The following is a 20,590-nucleotide window of genomic DNA, read 5'->3' on the forward strand; positions in this document are numbered from 1 at the left end:
CCATGTGCAAGATGATGTGTTTTATATGCATGGAATTCCACCTATCAGACAGGGGTTGAGGATGTAGGAAGGATAGATATTGCTGCTCTCTATTTTGCTGTTAGCTCTTGTATTTGAAGCAACTGTAGTAGTCATGTAGTCACTTATGTAGTCACTCCAGAGTCACAAATATAAAATAAAACTTTAGACTTATCTGCTGTGATCATTCAAGCTGTTTGGAAAACAGGGTAACAATTCCTTACAATGTGTAGGATGGAGAGTCAGACCCAATAAAAAAAGGATTTTGTAAACAGCTGTGAGTGAGCGAATACTCCATCTAAAGAGAGTGACCAACAGTAAATCTATCAACACCTCCATCTCCATAACACAATAACCTGAGGAAATATATCTGAAAAATGGAAATGGAATAAAATCAAATTATTCCTGATCTTCCAAAAGGTTTTGCATGAAACAGGCAGCAACACAGGCACATGTCCACATTATAATCTACATTTGCTTGCCACATGCAAATTCCTATTTTGGGAAGAATTTATTAATCATGCTACGTGTCAGATGGGTGTGGAATAGAAAGCTGTGGCAGGTGTCTTGAGAAACATACCTGCTCAAAATGCCAGCTGTTCCCACATCTAAAGCACACAGGATCCATTCACCTTTCTACATGCACATAGGTGTGGATCAACTGCTTTATAATTCTTTGTTATCAATAATTAATTAGTTATGCAATCTGATCATGTCATGAGGTTCATTTATCTGCACTGACTGGAATTGGGTATTGCTATTTCAGAGCATAACTGTTACTTCTTGTGGGTAGGAATTAGGATTTGTAGTTATGCATTAAGGGCATGCTTTACTTTTTTGTATGCAGAGAAATGAAGCCTGGACAGGTTAAAAGATTTTTTAGCTGCTTGATCTCTCATGGTGAAACACTCAAACAATAGTTCAGCTAGATACTGAGATAAAAGGCAGCAGTACTTTATAGATCCAGCCAACTGGGAAAGGAGATGGCTCCACTTATCTGCAGACTGATTTGTTTTTTAGCGGGCTTTAACAGTGCATCGTGTCCATGTGCCTTAACCATTTTATAATGGTCTAATATGTGGAAAGGGGTGAAAGAGACATTCATTACGATGGCTCACTGACTCAGAGAGCCTTTTCCCGAGACTGTATGCTGTCATCTAAAGACCACATAATTACACCTTTTTTTTCTTTTTTCACAATTGTGTGTGTCTTTTTGTGTTGTGCTGGCCTTATGACTGGTGCCAAGTATGGTGGACAGTGTCTGGATTTGCAGCCTTTATGATTTTCTCTGTCCGCTTCCAAAAATACAAAGGCACTTTGGTATTGCATTCCTTTTATAGATTTGTGATTTGCCTGGCAGCAATAAATAAACTCCAATCTGAAGGTAAGTGCATTTATAGAAGTGCCTCCTAGACATGATTTCAAATTGCACTACAAATTAAACAATGTATGATGTAGTTACTTGTTCAATATGTAGTAATATCACCTGGAAAGCAAAAAATACAGTTGAAGACATGGAAATGTAGATCTACTTCAGTAATGACCTACTGCAGTTACACTGTGAATAAGAGGATCAGCTAAATACATCATTTCTAATAGTCTCCCTAACAAACTAAATATCACAGCCAAACTCATTTTCAGGCATGTTAACTTCCTCAGGAAATCTTATCTAAGAGAGATATTTTTGTCTATGGAGGAGACCTCTGGGCTACATAGCCTCGTTATTTAGTTTGGCTTCCTGACTACATTTCCCCTCCTATCCTGAACAGAACTATGGTGAATCTTCGTCTCGGACAAGAGCACAAAAACATCCGCCCATTTAAACAAACTGTTAACACATAGATGGGCTATCTCACTTGAACAGATTCAGAGTCTGTGGGCTCAGCAGTGTGTTAGAAGCCAGGAATACTGGCAGTCCTTTCTCTGCATAAACAAACAGAAACCACTTCTGCAGCCATGAAGGCTAAAAGGAGAGTATAACAGGGTAAACACAACTGAAGGCAACACATCTACAATTTACAAAGCAAAAACACTTTTGGGGCTCATCAGCATGTACAATCCACATAAATCACTAAATCATCACTAAATCATCAGTGAACATTCTCTGCCTGACCTCTGTTCTAATTAGCTGGCCTTATTATGCTCGTCAGGGAAGCTGTGAGTTTATTATTTATATAATTTATCGTCCAAAAACTGTTTAACCTCCAACACGACAGTTCAATTTCCTTGATTTCTACAGGTGAAATGCACAAAATACTATAACCCCAAACAGAGCAGGTATGAGCCAAAATATGTAGGATGCATATGTTACAGGCTGCTGTTGTTTGACCCTAGTTCTATATCAGCTGGTCTGTTGTACTACAGTGATTATTGGTTTAAAAAAAAATCAACAAACAAACTATTTTCAAAACAACTTGGACAATTTACACCACAGTTCATGGTGTAAAACTCCATATGACAGCCTTTAAGAGATGAAGAAGAAAAATCTCAGTTAACACTGAGAGGAGGTTTGATGGTGCAATGACAGAAGGTAAGTGTCTCACATGACATGATCCACTTCAGCACTGTGGCACAAAATTCCTGCTGACATAAAATAAGTACAGTAAAGTTCAACCTGACAAGGCCGCAAGTCCCAGGTGTTTTTCTGCTATAAATGTGAAGCAGTTGTCAGTATGTGTTTAGAGAAAATGATGTCCTGCCTCTTAGGTAAACTGTGGCAATAATAACCAATGGATTCAAAAGTTATGTAAGCAGATTGATTGGCTCCTTTCCCCTAATGGCGGCATGATAGAAATCTTGTACATTTACCAAAATATAGGCATAAAACATAAAACAACAGTCCATGCTACAGGCATATAATATTTGTAAATATTTCTGACACTGACCATTTTGTTCTTCTTGGAGTAAGTCCTCTTCAGCAGCCTCTCGTTCATCCTCTCCTGCTCCCGCTGGGCGTGATGGAGAAAGCCATTCTCCAGGGGATCCACCACTGGCTGGACATTCTCCTCTTCCTCCTCCACCTCCTCGTCCTCCTTCTTTTGCCGTTTCACCACCTTTTTCTCCTTCCACCGCTCCTTCTTCTCCTGTGTCTTCACAAGTCCGGTCTTCTTCTACAAGGAGAAGAAGAAAGCTTTTCAGAGATCAGGATGTTAAGAAATGAGAAATGTGCACAGATGGATAGATGCAAACAGATGGATACATGGTTTGGAGTGGAGTGGCTGATGCATACAAAAACACTGAGTCCTTAATGAAAGAATAATTCAAATTCAATAGTTAGTGGATGTTGTGTAGCCTGTTGTACGCAGCCCTTGCTTTAAAAACAACAATTTTACTCTGCACAGGAATTCGGCACCCACAGCTGGTGACACAGATACAGATCAATGCCACACTGACAAGAGAGATTAACTTCCATTCATGTCTCAAGGATGTTCTTAAAAACCTTGAAACAACTGTACACCAGGTGATGACAAGTCTATGAAAAACGACACTTCATGCCACCTTTGAACAAGAATAAAGCAAAGAAATATCTAGATGGATCGACAGTCTTACAGATTAATGTGTAAAAGAAAGGAGTTAGGGTGTGCCAAAGCGGGGAAACTGTCAAGCATACAGTCCCTTTCACTGCTGGCTTATACAAACCAAGCAAACACTCCAGCAAATAGCGGCGACGCTCACTCCCTCTCTCTCTAAAGTTATCTTTAATTCTGTCAACAGCAGAACAATGCCTTACTGGAGCCCATAATCACTTTATGGCTCAGTTATAATGAGCTTATGATATGAAGTGCTGCTTTAACACACGCTGGAGAAAATACAGTCACTCTACATTTACACTATGACCAAGCAATTTCCCCCTTTAACTAATCATTCCTTTCACGCCTCAGCTACAGCCTGTGTGAAATTGGAGTTTGTTTATTGGAATTCAAACACCATTTGTTACTCCCTGGTATCTTACGCAGTGGTTTTTCTTCACCCCCTCCCACAGCTCACCCCCTGAGCAGACTTGCACAGGCATACAAAAATGGCATCATGCTGTGTTTGGGCTACTTTTACTAGTGATTGGTGTTTGCTTCATTTCAGCTGTTAAGCTGCTGTGTAGTGCACAAAAACAAAACAAATCAAAAAACAAATATTTCCTAATTCCCAGCTACAACAGAATATGTTATCATGCTCAAGTGCCCATGATCTTATATCACAGGATACATACCTGCTGTCTGTCCCTAGCATTTGGACAGAGATTGGAAAAGAACACTTTCATGTTTCTGCTCCAGCAGCTTGAAGGATTTTGCAAAGGTGGATTAAATGAACTTGGAATCACTGACTGAATTCAAGGCTATTGTAAACTGTGAATGATTCTTTTTCTATTTGCTGTTGTTCTCAGCACATTTTACCTTTCTTAACATTGACAACTGTTTTGTAACCTTCTTTCTTCTTAGCTTATTTAAGACTGTGATTTTAATATTGTATGTGTCTCTTGCTGTGCTGTCTAAAACCTGTAATTATGCTGTCATGCCAGGGCTTCCTTGAAAGAGTGGGATTTTCTCCAGGTAAAATAAGTAAATAAAATAATTCCTAGCACTAGAACATCTTATGCACACTGGAATTTTACATCGCAGTATAATGTTGATCTAAAAACTTCTGAAAGCAGTGATGTTACTAAATAAAAGTGGTACCACATGCTTTGAAAAGCACAAAGAAAAAGATGCCTAATGTCTGCCACAGTGTGTTTTTTAAGGTACAAAAGCACCATATAAATGCCTTTTATTTATATGGTGCTATATTAAAAGTCATGAACAGACAGTCATATTTCCTATCGCTACCTTCCATCCAGTCTCCCACAGTCGAAAAGGGCATTAGTCATAAACTGAGGTCATACTGAGCTCTAGATTCATTGGTAGAGTGGGCAAAGTCATGGCCAGCATGACATGGTGAAGAAGTACACACACAAACTGATGGACATGCACATCTGCCAGCCAGTGGAAAACACTGCTGCCTGTCTCCCTGTGTGTCTAGTGATTGCATAGCATCCTCTTCCTGGGTATGCTGCCTCTTATTTCCAGATCTCATCAGGCCAAAGTGGGGCTGGTGACGTGCTGCTGATTGGTAGAGCTTGTCAGTGAATATCACTGTGTGTCTAAATGGCAGAGGACGACACTGCGCCGCTTGAAGCTGCATGGAGTTCCAGGATGAGGGCTGCTAGTTCACGTTTCAACATCTGTTCACAGCCAGCAGTGCCCAGCCCAACTGCCATCAGCTCAGTGCTTCATATGAATAATCAAATTATTGGCTCTAGGGGTTGGAGGTTAGCAGATGGCTAGTACATTAGCCCCATAACTGCTAACGAACAACACCTTTTTGTGACAAAAGGTGTCTGTGTGTCAAGCGTTGCAAAAATGCACTGGCCATGGGAAAATGGAAGGTTTCCATGACAAAGACAAAATTGGTTCCAGGCAAAATGTATCTAAAATGTAACTGGAGAGGGCAAAGATCCTAACACCCACAAAAACACCTTCATTACTATGTTCTAGTCCAGGAGTCTTTGCATTAATTATGTTGTGCTACAGTACACTGAACATGTTTGTAGCTGAACTGTTTCTTTTCTTACTTGCTGGTACAATTCCCAGTCTCCCAGGAGAAGCTGTTTGGAAACACATGAAGCATTTCTGTTTATGAGACTTTCTTCTCACTGCTTTAGAGGAAAAAATTACCTTAACACTTTTTAAGACTGGATACAACACTCTGACTGTGGGAAGATTGATTTTTTTTTTTCTCGCTGCAAAAGGAAAAACAGTTACTTTCATGCTGTGCCAATGTACACTTAGCACAGTAGACTCAATCAGAATATAGATTTGCTATATGTAACTGGGCTCGTTTTAAACCAGAGAAAACTGTTGCAGAATAAATATAAGAAAATTTATGGCATGATATGAAGTTCAGAGTCGTAACAATGTTGCTCATATTGTCAGTGATAAATGTAACAGTCTATTCTTGGTTCAGAGAAACTTGAGTCCACTATTGTTACTATGTGATACATTTTCATACCATAACAAAAGATTGCTGAGCTAGCCCAGTTCACAGGTTCACATCAATTTGACAAAAGGATTTAATGTGATCTCAAACATCACACAGCAGTTTAAAGCAGCTCTTCTTGTCTCACAAGGCAACACATTAATTTCTCATGAGGTAACTGACAGTATTAGCAGGCCACTTGTCATGCAATCCATTACCTGGAGAGCCATCTTCTTAAAGAGCTGTTACCAAGACAAAGTGGCTACAGTCTGACAACAGAGGATGCTGAGAACATGATCACCTGCTTTTCTCCTTTTAGACAGAACGGAAGCTCCATGACTCTGTCAACAACCATCAAGTCAGATGGATGGACAGCAATTTCCTCAGTTATTAATAGCAGTATGCCTTTGTGGGCAAACCTGCTGTGAGTGCTGGGATCAATTAGGCACTAAAATGCAAAAATGTGAAATCATATTAGTATTCTGGAGGCTGTTTCATTCAGCCAAAGCAAAAATCACAGAGATACAGGATGGCTACACTGATTATTTTGAGACATGTATATAATTGTACTTTATATCTGAAAAGAGGATCGGCATATTTGGAACATCGTGAAGAAGTTAATGTCTTTGCATTTACCAGCTATAGGAGAATGGCACTTGTGGTAAGCTAAAGTTGGAAAAGGTTTTCCAGGTATGGTCTGTAGATTAAAGGTTAATCATCATCATCTATATATGTATGTTCTTTTTTTTACTAAAACCACCGGTTTATTTTTTGTCTATATTTTACCAAGTACTGTTTAGATATTGCTAATTGAAGGTAAGGCCTTGGTATCCAGAAATGATTGCACTATCCTCCATTCAACACTCAGACTCAACTGTGATGTCAAACCTTCAATCATAAAATAAGTAATGTTAATAAGCTGCTGCAGTGCCTGGGTGTCCTGGTGATTCAGCAAGGGAAAACATGTAGTAACTACGTTATCTTGGTTTTCAAATTGGTTTGGAACCTATTTGATTAGAAAATATAGCAGTAAAAATTGTAATGGGGCCTTCATTAATGTCACTACTCTCTCTTCCTGTTAAGTAAAGCGGTTACAACATTTCATTAAAGAGATCTGGGGGTACATGTATGAAAGTCAGCTGTTCAAAACTCACATTTGTGGATAACAAAGTACAGTGGCAGGTTGAGGTTGAGTCTCCAGGGTGGCATATTATATCAATATTTTTTGAGAATTCAATACAAAGTCCTTAAATAACCAAGAGCTCTAGATACTCAACACTTATCCCTGTGTATCCAATTTTACTCATTCAAGCCCACTCAACATCAGCATGACGTTTCTTTCCAGGCTCAGTGTTATGCTGTTCGAACTTGAAGTTTGACTGTGTATGTGGGCTTTACATAGCATTACCTCTAAAAGCTTTAATATGGGGCAGCTGAGGCAAACACCCTGTTAAACACCTTTTACCCTTCTCATGTTTCCCAAATGAAGCCGTTCACTGAATAACCGCATTTCCTCAGATGTTTTGTTACTAGCAAAAATAATAACCTCATTTCAGGACAATACTGATTTGATTTGATTTTAGAAAATAACATGTGATGCCACCAGTACAAGACTTATGTTTAGTTCACACCAGTTCAACACTGATTAAAAAGGGTAGTGAAATTGATATGTGTCTAGGTGTAAAAATGTGTCATGCTTTTCAATCTAATTTTATATGTGCTAGGCTGCTATTTATTGAAATCTCTAAGCTTAGCAAACTAGACTTTGATTAGAACATTTGCACCTGATTGTGCATCTACTGTGTTCTGTCAGAAATAATCAGATTTTAATTGTCAAATCTGTGTGATTCATTCATTCATTCATTTATTCATCACAATTCCCGACTCGGACGATAAATCTACAGTTACTGTAAGAGGAGAGTAACCAATCACTGTGTGTCTGCCAGCAGTGGCTTAGCTGTGATATAACTTCCATATGGCAAAGACCTGAAGTGGAGCTTTCCTTTCATAAAACGGTTACTAAATCATTTCCACACATAATGGAGCAGCCTTATCACACTCTGTATTATTAAAAACCCATTTACAAAAGGAACAAATAAAATACTGATTCAAATAAATGCAAAGTAAACACTTTGCTGCTGGGAAAAATTGTCATTTCAGTGTATACTAAATAAAGGATTATGCCATTTAAATGTGAGATCATGTCTGTTAACGATCAGTGGCACTGCAATCTCCCTGACCAAAAAACACAACTGCTCTTTATGATTTCCATGTCTCTCTTTCTACAGACCTAAATTAGACAAAGCAGTAAGAGTAGTGAATTCCCCTCATTTGGTTGTGTTTAGCTTGAGGCAGAAATCTGACAGTGACCAAAAAGTGGAGAAAAGGTGACTTAAGAATAGCTGGGGGGCAGAGGGGCAGATGACAGGAAAAGAAGAGAGGAAGATGAGGAAGGACAGAAAAACAGATAAAAGAAAGAGTGGATGAGGTGCAGGGGGCTCAGCCTGGAACTGGAGAGACCGCTCGACTGGTTTGACCCGACTACGTTACCCTGGCAACAGAATGGCAGAGCTTTGTTGCTGTTCCAGGCTTCATGGGGACTGGAGCAAGTGTACGAGTGTGCATGTGTCTGCGGTTATGACTGCATAAAATCCAACACAGGTTTCCATGCCGGCAACAATGAAGCGCATAGCTTTACATGGTTATGCTGGGGCCTTGAGAACCATTGTGGAATCACATTCAGCTCCTAAAGGAAGGTCTAAGCACTCTGCACAGAGGAACGTCAGCAACCCTGAAGCTGCTTGCAAGAGGTAAAGGTGGTTGTGATGAGGCATGCATAAACTGCAAGGCAAAGGAGTCTCACAAATGGAGCTAGGAGTGCAGAAAAATATACATGGTGTGTATCTCTGTGATAAAGAGATGATGGTGTCTATTACACACTGAACTCTCTTCTTTCTGAGGTCAGTAATTATTAAGTGGAAACAAAGAGCTCTGCAGGGTACACTTACCACAACATTAAGCAGTACTGATTGATGCTGATTTGGTGGTTTTGTGCCCATAAACACAGAAAGATGCCAAAAAGGCAGTGAAGAGCAAAGCTGCAAAGTACTAAATATGAATGTAAACAATGCACAGTTAATATATAAAAGCATGTTTGCAAATCTTTTATAAAGACAATGCATTAAACACTCTCTGGGTGGCACTTATTGTATGAGTGATCATCACTAATAAATAATATATATTGTGCTGCCACAGCATTCTGCTTCAAAATTCGTTACATCACTTCCAAGGAAATAATGTCAATGACAATTTTACTTTAAAAGCATAACATGATGTACAGGGAAGGAATTTAATATATTGAGGGTTTTCTGGCATTATTTTGCACTAGGATTTATTTCATCATGACATAATGATGAGCCTATACAGTCCATTTTATGAAGTTTGACTTATCACTATCACATTGGTCTGCCATGAAAGCACCATTATAACTAAAGCAAGTCTTACCTGGACACACTCGAGTTTCAAGGTTTATTTTCAGTTAGTCTTTCTGTCATCTGAAAACTGAGCAGTACTGAACAGTACTTAGAAATGTGTTAATGAAATTAGTGGAATTCTTTAATAACCCTAATAATGAAGATCTTCAAAGAAGTTACCTTCAATGTAGTAAATTCACCTCTGTCATACACTTCAGCAGTGTTTAGCTTAGTTTAATCCGACCGAGGTATGGTTGTGTAGATTTATTGCTCCGTTGTTGGACAGATTCTGCAAGAACTACCCTGGCTCATGGCATGTCCGATGAATCATTTTGACATGCCATGATTGATACTGGATTGATTTAATCATGTGATGTTAGCTTTTATATTTGTGCATATGTGAAGCTCAACAGAGAGAGCAGCAGATACACCTTCCATCTAATGCTGCTGTTGGCTTCATCAAACGCACCTTTGATTAACTTAGAGCATACACACATTTCTCCAACCTCCCTGTTTCTCTCAAAGCATATAATTGGGGGGTTAATGCTCTGAAGAGAGAAAAGAGAGCACATTGTGTGTCGAGGATCTTATCAGGATGTGAACAAAAGAAAGCACACATTTCTACAGTGATCAATGTTGCATAATTGGCTGGGACATGGATTAAATGAACCACATTCTTTTCACCTTTTGTTAATTGATGTAGTGTATTTTTCCTGTTCATTTGACTAAACAGCGAATGTAAGCTAGTTTTTTGGCACTGTTGTTGTAAGAGGTGTGTCGTGGTGATAGCAAGGGAATGAATGAGACAGGTGAGGTGTTAATGCCTGGCAGTTCCAGTTTCCCTGCTACACTTGCCCAGCTAATAGGAGCCAACCTGAGAGAGTGCAGGTACTGTCCCTCACTTTGTCACTTCCTCTTTTTTTTCTACTTCACACAGATGATGTGTGGAAGGAAGCACCACCAACATGGACACTATGAGAGTTAAGAGAAGCTTATAACATCATGTTTTATTAAATACTACTATCATTAAAGAACCATGCTCCTATAGTTACTCTACATAAACTGTAAAAATAGCATTCCCATTTTTTTACTGATTGGCTAAAGTTCATTTAACCACAAATACTGAAAGTCTAAAAGACGAAGTTATTTTCTTGCGCTGATTGCTATTCAAGCCCTCAGTGCAGTAAACACACATTTTCCTGTCAGAAATCTGCCACATTCAAAAAATGAAGTTTACAGACACTTTTGCATATGGCATGGGTCATAGCATCTCTTCTCAGTAGTTTTATACTCCTCTACTAATCCCTCCTCCACACCCATTATTTGTTTCACAGAGGTTAAACAAGAATGCATTACAGAGGACCATGAGAACAATGATGGACCTTCACAAAGTTTAGACATAAGACTTTCTACTGCAATTATCAGACTTTCTAATACATTATAGCTTTCAAAATGTCATTATCTGTCGTCACTTGCCATAACGAACCCAAAAGATACAGATGTTGTAACACGGTAACAACATATACAATACAATATATAGCAGCTAAAAGAGATCATTGTAATTTCTAGGTATGTACTTGGTTAAATCAAACCAGCTACATTCAACACTGGAAAAGTAGGGTGTGTGCAGGCGAGCAGGAACAAGAGGAATCTCCAGAATTTGGATGTCGCTGATAGGTTTGGAGCCTGTTGGGTGGTTTTCCAGTGGCTCTTGGCCTGGAAATTGTCTCTTGACCTGGCAACAGTGCTCTAGTATGTGTGATACTCCTCCCCCCTCTCATTGCTTTTCGTGCCTTGCTCTCATTCCCTCTCCCTTCTTTTATCGCCCTACACCACCATTTTCTGAACGAGTGGAGGGTGCAGAGACGGAGACTGCAGATTTTATTACCCTTTAAGTGTTGTTATGGCTGTGTAACCTGCTGCTTGTTTGTACGCGTGTATGTAAATGTACTGCATATGCATGTTTGTGTGCAGTATGAGTCTAAGGGTCTTAAGTACAACTTGAGTTGTAATGTCCATTCCAATTTTTTTTTGTAGTTTTGTATATTGCTTCATACTGTACATGGGTACTCGTTCACATTAATATGTAACATGTTTATAATATGTGTATACACGCAACAAATGTATGAGTATAGCAAAGTATACTTGCAGGATGAGTATGTGTAATTGTGCATGCTGCTATGAGTGTGTTTGTGTGACTGCAAGTGTTTGTGTAGCACACATGTGCGAGGGCTGAATTAGCTCCTGGAGTGACACCATCTGGTCAGTGGGTGCTGAGGGGAGAAGAATGGAGGGAATGCAGCGATAACAGGGCGGTGCAGCACAACAATAAACACCGGCTTTAAATCTGTTTAACAGCTCTGACAAACACTCAGGGAAGAGTGCACAGACACACACTCCACATTACAGAAATAAAAGACACAAGAGGCGAGATGAAGGAAGACAAGTGGAGTCTGTTCAAGACACCACCGCATTTCCAATGAGCATGAGCATGTGACTTATTCTTTGAAGAATTATGCGTCACAAATGTTGTCTCAGCTATTTATAACTACCTCGAGGGACTTACAATTTGCACTGTGACTATGGATATTTCTTTCAATTTATGTAACACTAGAAATAAGTGTTTACTTATCTGTTACTTACAGTACTTCGAGACTGCAGTATGTGTACATAAAATACTGTAACGGTTGACTGTGACTATTTATTCACTGTAATTTGTTATCTTGATTTACTATTGCCTATTGAGAATTTTGATGGATTTTATTCTTCGATGCTAAATTTTTCTATGTATCAATTTATGTTATTTAGATTTATAGCACTGGTACAGACGTTTACTTGCTAATTTATTAAGTACACATAGCCAAACAAACACAGTCTAATACAGCTACCCTGAAAAAAATCCTGCCTTCGGGTTAGATTATAATTAGGTTTTAATCTGTTTTTATCCGTTTGTGTTGGAAGTGTTACAGAGAGTTGTTTCAGTCATTTAGGAAACTGTCTGATAATGAAAGAAAATGGACAAATAATAGAATCGATTCTCACAGTAACATGCTGCAGATTGTTTAGCTGAAAGTGTCCATTTGAGGAAATGTTTTTAAAGAATAGGTAACCCAAATATCATTAAAGGCAAGAACGGTGATTATTCATAAGTGTCTGGCTCTTGAGGTTTAAAGTAGACATCACTTGCTACAGACACCACAGGTCTCACTTCCCACAGGCTCATCTAAAGACTATTAGTTGTCTGACAGGAAAGAGGCTTTCTACAGGCCAATATGTCCTGTGAACCTCCCACCCAATGTTACAGGAAGCTCACTGATTTCTGCTGCTCAGCCCACACACTGCAGCCCAAAATACAGCTGGGTGTCATTCCTCGGGTTCTCTTTCCCTCACACTCTCCAGAGAGAGGAAATGTTGCCTCGGCAACAGCTATTCCCATTGGTGGAGCAGAATAACAAATTAAGTCCTATAAATGTGTAATGTTGGTCTCACTCTGTCAACAAATCAGTCCAACATATTTCCATACCAACTGTTGAGAATGTTTTTGCATGGGCTAAAAACACACAAGGGAGGATAATGGCAGGCCTCTTCAAGGACAATAAACGAGAAGCTTTCGAATACTAACAAACACGTTTTAATCTCTGCAAAGGCTCACTCTTTGACAGTCATTTTCTGGGCCTCTTCACTACAAAGCCAAATCAAGACACAGTCACAAAAAACAAGTTTCCTTCCCACTGCTGACTAACTCAGAAGATGGTAGAAGTTATGACGTCAGCCGATTTTCTGAATGCATCCTGCTGCGAGCTGAACTGGTATGAGAAGTCAGCTTTGTTCGCACAGCGGGAGGCTGACAGAACAGAGGAATCCCAGCCAGAGACATCTGACAGGGGAGGAGAAAACTCAGATCTGCCTGTAGCCTCATACTGTATTACTGCAGAGTATCTCCGAAAAGCAATATCGCTCTTTTTAACATTCAGTTAACTACCACATTTTCTTCATATCTGTTGTTGAAAAACTATGCAAGTCCTTACGGAACATTGTGAAGAGTTCAAAAGATGTATGGCTTGTAATATGTTACAATAAAGACCATACAAAGCCTTTTAGTTCTCTAAAATGTGTCATTATGAGTTCTTATTCTTATTTCATAGTTGATGATTGCAGGTTGAAAAGGCAGTATCATGACCTAGAGACTGATGAATTCAACTCTTGGATGCACTGATAAAGCGAGAAAGTGAAGTAGCAGAATTCTTTATTCACCCAACAAATGCTGGTGTCTGGGCATGTATCTGCAAAGTAAGACAATCTTCGTGTCAAGGGCGCACACATTCTCAAAAGTGCGTGGGAAGTCTCAAGTACCAGACTGTTAATTTCACACTTCCTTAAAGTGAGGCTGGTCACATGAAATATTATACGGTCAAAAAAACAAAAAGAGTGGTCAAATAGCTGAGTAGTACTTCCCATGACAAGTGTATATCAAATATTTGTAAATATTAATACTATAATACTATAATAAATTGTCCTTATATGCTAGTCCCAGTAGGAAATATCTGATACCAACTATTGGTAAACTAACTATTGGTGAACAGCACAAAATCCTTTAGGGATTTATAAAGATGACTGTTTTCAAAATGCAATTTGAAAAAGACACCACCCTGTCTGCTGCACAAAGATAAATCTGAGCAATCTCCATGGTTAGTGGAAGGGAACGTTTATGCTTTCCCCTTTAACTCTCTCAGCTACAAGAAATGTGCAGTTGGATTATTTTTCACCCCTGATAACTCTCATGTTAAAAAAAGACATTACCTGTCATCTGAACGGACCATAAATGAATTAATATCCAGAGTATTTCCAAAACTGAATGGTGATTTTGTTTGAGGGAGTGGAAAACCAGCTTCCACAGAGGGAATGAGATATTATGCTGGACTCAGTGAAAACAAGCACCCCTCTTGGTGCCATGAGCCAGTGCTCACTATCCACTGAGTCAGCTGTGAACTGATGTCGCCGTACTGTTTGGTAGATGAATGAGACTGACGCACCACTTTCATATGCATCGATACATGCAAACCAATTCATAGCATATGTGGTATTAAAACACACGCCCTTCAGAAAATGCAGGAACCACGTTTATTAACACATCAAGAAAATTGTCTACTCCCTTTTTTTGCTCACACACACATACACACGTGTAATGTGGGATCTCAGCAATTGACTTTCTTACTATTCCTTTCAACCGTGCACTTGTTTCACTTCTGCTTCCAATTCTCTCACACCTATCTGCACACACAAAAAGTGTCTCATTCTTTCCCACAAAAAACACAATGTAGAAAAGCACTCATAAACAAATGAAATAATGCTCCTGTCATTCCTCATCGTCTCTTAATGTCACACACGAACACGTAACACTCCCTTTTCCAGCAGTCAGCCTCGCGCTTCTACATCAACCCTGCATGCCTGCTTAATGTGTTCAACCTTTCCACCCCAGTACATGTGCACCTGTGTCACATAACTAAAATCTTACCTATAAATGAAACTGCACACCTCCTAGTGATCCACATGCTATTAAATAAAATAAGGCTGTATCAAGCATAATCATAAAAATAACCAAAAAGAATAATCTATTTATGTCTTCGCCTTTGATTTTCCAACATAAGTCAATTTACTAAAGGATACTTAGTGGTACACTTCACATTAGCCTTTTAGATAGTTTTCAAATAAAATCATGTCATTCAAACACATAATTGTTTATCTGTTTTAATGCTAACAAACGTTTAGCTAAGTCGGAAAACATAGCTAAAAGGTTTGTTTTAGAGTTCTGAATGGCAGAGCTTTCGTATTAGAAGTGCACTAATCAACAGATTAGATTAACATGTATTGTAGTAGTGAGGACACCACAGCAATTTGACCATTTTGGTTCACTGTCACCAGAAGACCTTTTGGTTGCTATCAGAGTGGACTGGACTTACATTCACCAGGTGGCCAGAAAGGTGACTGCTCATCTGCTGGGTGTGTAGACAGTGCATTCACGACATCCAGTGTCATACACCATAAACTGTCATCAGTAATTACTGCTTTAAGGTGATAAGCTTAAAATACCAACTTAAAAACAAAACTGGGAGAATCTAACTACTGTTCACTGTACACCGGGTGTTTGTAATTTGCACTAACGAGCTAGCTACTAACTATCCAAACATGGATGTCTCAGAACCTTCTACTAATCTAATAAACAGAAAACAGAGCTTCTTGTTATAAACAACTCACTGTAACCTTAGATAACCACGCTATTACTCAGATACATGAGAAACCTACTGTAGGTGTTTCAATTTGAAAATTAGCTCATCCATACCAAACAGGTTGCTAAATTAAATTTATTCCACCTCTGCACTATCACAAAAATTAAATCCTTTTATGTCTAAATCTGATGTTGTGATTCTCATTCATATGTTCGTCTTCTCCAGTCTTAATTTACACGCCATAGGTTTGAACATATCCTTTCTTCTGTCTCCTACAGGACAGATTTCAAAGTTTTATTATCAGCCTACCAAATAATCAATGGCACATCTCCACCTTATCTCACTAACCTTCTTAATTTCTATTTCCCTGTTTGTTTCCTCTGCTCTCAACATACTAAACTCCTTATCCCATCTGTTAAGAAGAACGCAGCTGGCTTTTGTGTTTTCTCTCATCATGTGTCTGCTCTGTGCAGTCCACTTCCTACCTATATTAAGAAGAGTTTTTTAAATGGAAGCTAAAACTTAATTGTTCACACTTGCCGTTGATTAGCTAAAGTGCCATTATGTAACCATGTAAGCTTGCACCTTACATTGTTCATTATTTGTTTTAGTAGCACTGTTTTATGTGTAAAACTGTTCTCTTACCTGTTTTGTGTGGTTTAATTGTTTGGTGCTGTTGTAGTGTGTTAACTCCGATGTGAAATGCACTGTAAATAAAATTCAGTTGAACTTGAATTGAACTGAACTGAGTCATGCGGTTGCAGTAGCTAATGCTAGTTTGGTTCTGTAGAGAAAAGCAGACAGAGAACATATGAACCAGCACATCAACACACAACAGCCAGACAGTTCATCTTGTAATTCGGTCAGCTCGCAGAATCAATGTTCATTCATTACAGCTGGAAACAACCATTACAGTCAAATCAATAACCGTCGAATTATTCTATCACCACCCGTGGCGTATTACTACATCCTAACAACGAATGCGTTATAGTCCAATTAGAATCTTGCTTCCTGAGATTTGTAAATGGCAAAAAATAATTTAGCATTCAGCCCTAGCGTTGTCTTATACGTAAAATGGCCTAAAGTACTTGATGAACAATTCAGTTGAGCCAGAGGCTGATTTTCAACAGAGGCAGAGAATTGTACTTTAAGACACAGCAAAGAACAACTGAGGAGATGGGGGCAACGTGGGGCATTAGAGGAACAACACATTTGTCCTACTTCCACTAACCACACACACAAGTGGAAAAACATGCAAACACCAGCCACCCTCTCATCCCTCATCTGTCCATTGCAGATCCTTGACCAGGGAACTTGTTTGAAAAACCAGAGGTCAAACCGTAAAGCAATTACACTGGCAACTCATCAACCAAGGGCTGACAGCAATACAATTACCTCCAGGCTGCAGTGGCCTGCAGCAGACAAGAGAGCAGAGAGAGAGAGAGGGCTGTTTTTAACTCTGGATGTAACAGGGCTTGCTGTATAATTGCACCCTGCTGAGTGCACTTTAATCCTGTTTTTAACAGGTACAGAGCTGTGCTGAGGGGAAGAGAAAGAGAAAGAGAGACAGAGAGAGGGGTCTATTAATAATAAGAATCACTTTATTTGTATAGCACTTTGAGCATAAGTACAAAGTGGTTCCCAGATTAAAATTATTATGAAATAAAAAGAAATTCAGAAAGCTATGTAAGCCACATTAGAGCACATATATCCCCCGATGGAGCCAGCTAACAGCTTGTCTCATATACCCTTACGTTCTATACGTGTTTCACATTAACATTTACTGTAGGTTAAAATTAAAATAGTCGTCATGTAATATGGATAGGAAACACATTCTGTTGTTTTCTTATGGTGCAGCAAATACCAAAGTGGTGCTGATCCTGCTGCAGATCCACAGTTGTCCTCTGAAGTCACAGAAATATCAATAAACAGTAACACTGTAAAATATATGCACTGCTGACAATGTTATTATAATGGGGTTTGCAACAAGGTTATTACATTATTGATTTTTTTCTCCATTCAATTTTCACCTAATTTTCACCTGTAGCACTCTAAGAGAAGGAAAGCCAAGCAACGGCATTGGAGTAGAAGAACTTGTATTTGAATTCACTAGATAAAAAAAATATAGTTTCCATTAAGTTGAGCCTAAACATTTGCATCCATATAGATGAAAATAAACTAATAAATGAATGAAATGAAACAGCTTTTACAAGCCACACCAGGTTTATGTATAAAGCAAATTTCAATTTGTGTATATTTAAACAGAATCTCGAAATCTTGTATTTTTGGCTGGTATTGCATAGATGTTAATATTCACATTTAATTCTCATTCTGTCCTTATGTGGTATAAATCACAGATCTGTTATGTTTAATCCCCCTCATTTGTTTCAGTTTGGTTACTTTCTTTCCTCTTCTCTTTGGCTTATTTAAATTATTTTGCTGCTCCAATGACCAAAATTCCCAAAAGAGATCATTAAAGGTTTATCTTAATTTGAGTAAAACTTTTACTTAACTGCAGAGTAGAGAGTGGAGGGAGTTTCTTTAAAAGTGTAAAGTCAAAGGCCTTTCTAGGAGTAACAAATAAGAAGTTATGGCTTTAGATGTGATTTTTGGCTGTTGGGTTTCCCCCGATTTGGATAGTGCTGAAAACAGACTGGATACATCTGATCTTAACGCGGGCCATTTAAAGCAGGAACTTCTTTGTGTGTAGTTTGGACCTTTAATTTACAAAAAGATGTTGTATGTACTGTAATATTATGCTCTCAAGGGTTTAATCAGCAAGCTTGATCCAGGTTTACAATATACAGTGCACATGAAACCAAGATATGAACAAAGCTGCAGAAAGATAGTATTGTAAACAGTCTGATTAATGAGAAACCAGATGGGAGGAGGCTGGATGGGGCAGGAAATAATGAGCAACAAATCAGCAGCAGCACAAGAATAAATTGAAGAACAACTAGAAGTACTTTTTTTTTTTTTGGATTAACTGTGTGGCACCCTTAACCCTTTGCTACTGGTAGATCCCCCATACTTGAGCTTGAATTCTGCTCCTCTACAAGCTGGCTCCCTGTAGGAACCACCCTGTCAGTCATCCAGTGGGGCATGTAGAAGTACAGCACCAGTGACCCAGTCTGAGGAGTCCAGTGGGTCTAAATGATGTCTCATCAGCTACTGGGGTGTCAGAGCAGCAGTGCGAGGATGAGGTGTATGGTGGCCGCTCTGCTCTGAGATTTGGTGAGACAGGACTGATGTTTAACATGTCTCCAAAACAAAGACAGCAGGAAAAAGGTGAGCTTAAGACATTTGGGGTAAAAACAGATGGTCTGCATGGGGAAAGAAAGGAAACCTGGGTGCTCAAGTTTCTTACTTCACGATGCAGTTGCTACCTACCATTCTTTAGACGTTAGACAAAGTATGCTGTCACGTGTGTTTGCCTGTATGAGTGCATGTATACATGACACATGTGTTCCCGCATCAGGCCTGTTTCCACTCAACAGGATCAAACAGCAGCCATGGCTGCGAGTCTCTCGACTCGCTGCCTTCCCTGTAATGAGGAGTGATCCATTCGCCTCCCGTGGAGGAAGGACATGTTTATACAGCTCCTGCTCACAGGCAGTGAGAAGAGAAAAACAGATTACAGAAGCACTCTGGCCAAACGTCAACACAACGCCACACAAGTAGCAAAGAGACGCACATCAAACACTGCAGCAAGAGTGTGAACAGATGGCTAGCGCTTAGTGAATCAGCTAAAAACAAACAAACCTTTGAGTTTACAAATAGAGGAATTTCCTCTGCGTTGACCCTTGCTCAGCCCCAGTGGAGGTTCTACTTTTCCTGCCTTGTGGCACTTTAAAATAGGGAGCTGAATCAAACCAATGCCCTAGTATCAGCTTTGATATATACTTTGCAGCACTGTGGAGAACCTTTCACTGAAAATTGCCCCACAAATGGCAGAAATGAAACAGCAGCCAACTCATCAGGCAGACCCCCATGAAGCCCTGTGTGACTGAGGAGCAGGTTTGATGCAGGGGGAGCGATTCATTACAGAAGCACCCCCTCTGTGAAAATTAAAAGTGGAATCAGAGCAGAGGGCTAACTGGGATTTATCTCGCTGGTTTTTCTCTTGCAGCTGAACCGCTAGCATGATGAAATAATTGCAGTAAATAGGCACTCCTGGACAGAGAGAGACAATCTGGAGGCTGGAGGAGCACTAACTGGCAAACACTACAAGGAAATGTAATTTGGTCCACCTGCTGTACAACCCAGGTCACTGTGAACCACATTGCATGGTCTTCAATGAGTATGTGTAAAATTAACAAAAAGTGTGACTCCAAAGCCAGTGAATACCCACTACTTTGCCAGGACGGGTCATAAGGCTGCACTGCTGCAAAAGACAGAGATCACTGAGGGGAGAACAGGTACTGTAAGGACGCAAGAACAGGTGAAGGCAGAGTGGAGGTGTACTGGACTCAGCCTAGACAAAGGTGGAGTGTCTGGCCAGATGCCAGATCACAGACAAACTAGGCATGCTGACAGATCTATTCCCCTTGCTGCCTCCAGCCAGCTGTCACTGCAGATAAACACAATAGGCTCCTCTCTCCAACAACAGCATGCTGTAATCTGGAATTGACAGCTGACTGTAGCTCACAACTCTGAGGGAGCTGAGGCAAAGACGCTGTGAGGCAATTAACCGAAAGAAATGAATTTTCATGTGGAAGGCTCTGAAAGTGGGATAAGTAGAAAAAGAGAGGAGTAGAGATTGAAGAAGCACTGGAAGCTCAGGTGCCAGACTACTAGGTACCTAGAAGAAGTGAAAATAATTGCAACTTTTGCATTAATGTGGTATAAAGGCAGTTTTAAATGTTT

General features: G+C 39.5%; 1 protein-coding gene across 8 annotated transcripts in view; it reads right to left on the reverse strand.

Moving 5' to 3' along the window:
* The window catches only part of fbrsl1 (fibrosin-like 1), a 265,854-nt gene that overhangs the window by 186,861 nt on the left and 58,403 nt on the right, over nt 1–20,590 (reverse strand). For all 8 annotated transcript variants that reach the window (XM_026320781.2, XM_026320776.2, XM_026320775.2 and 5 more), the window contains exon 2: nt 2,904–3,128. In XM_026320781.2, coding sequence (XP_026176566.1) covers nt 2,904–3,128 — 225 coding nt within the window. The remainder of the gene's footprint in view (nt 1–2,903; nt 3,129–20,590) is intronic.

This window comes from Mastacembelus armatus, chromosome 9 (genome assembly GCF_900324485.2).
Source record: "Mastacembelus armatus chromosome 9, fMasArm1.2, whole genome shotgun sequence".
Taxonomy (NCBI): Eukaryota; Metazoa; Chordata; class Actinopteri; order Synbranchiformes; family Mastacembelidae; genus Mastacembelus; species Mastacembelus armatus.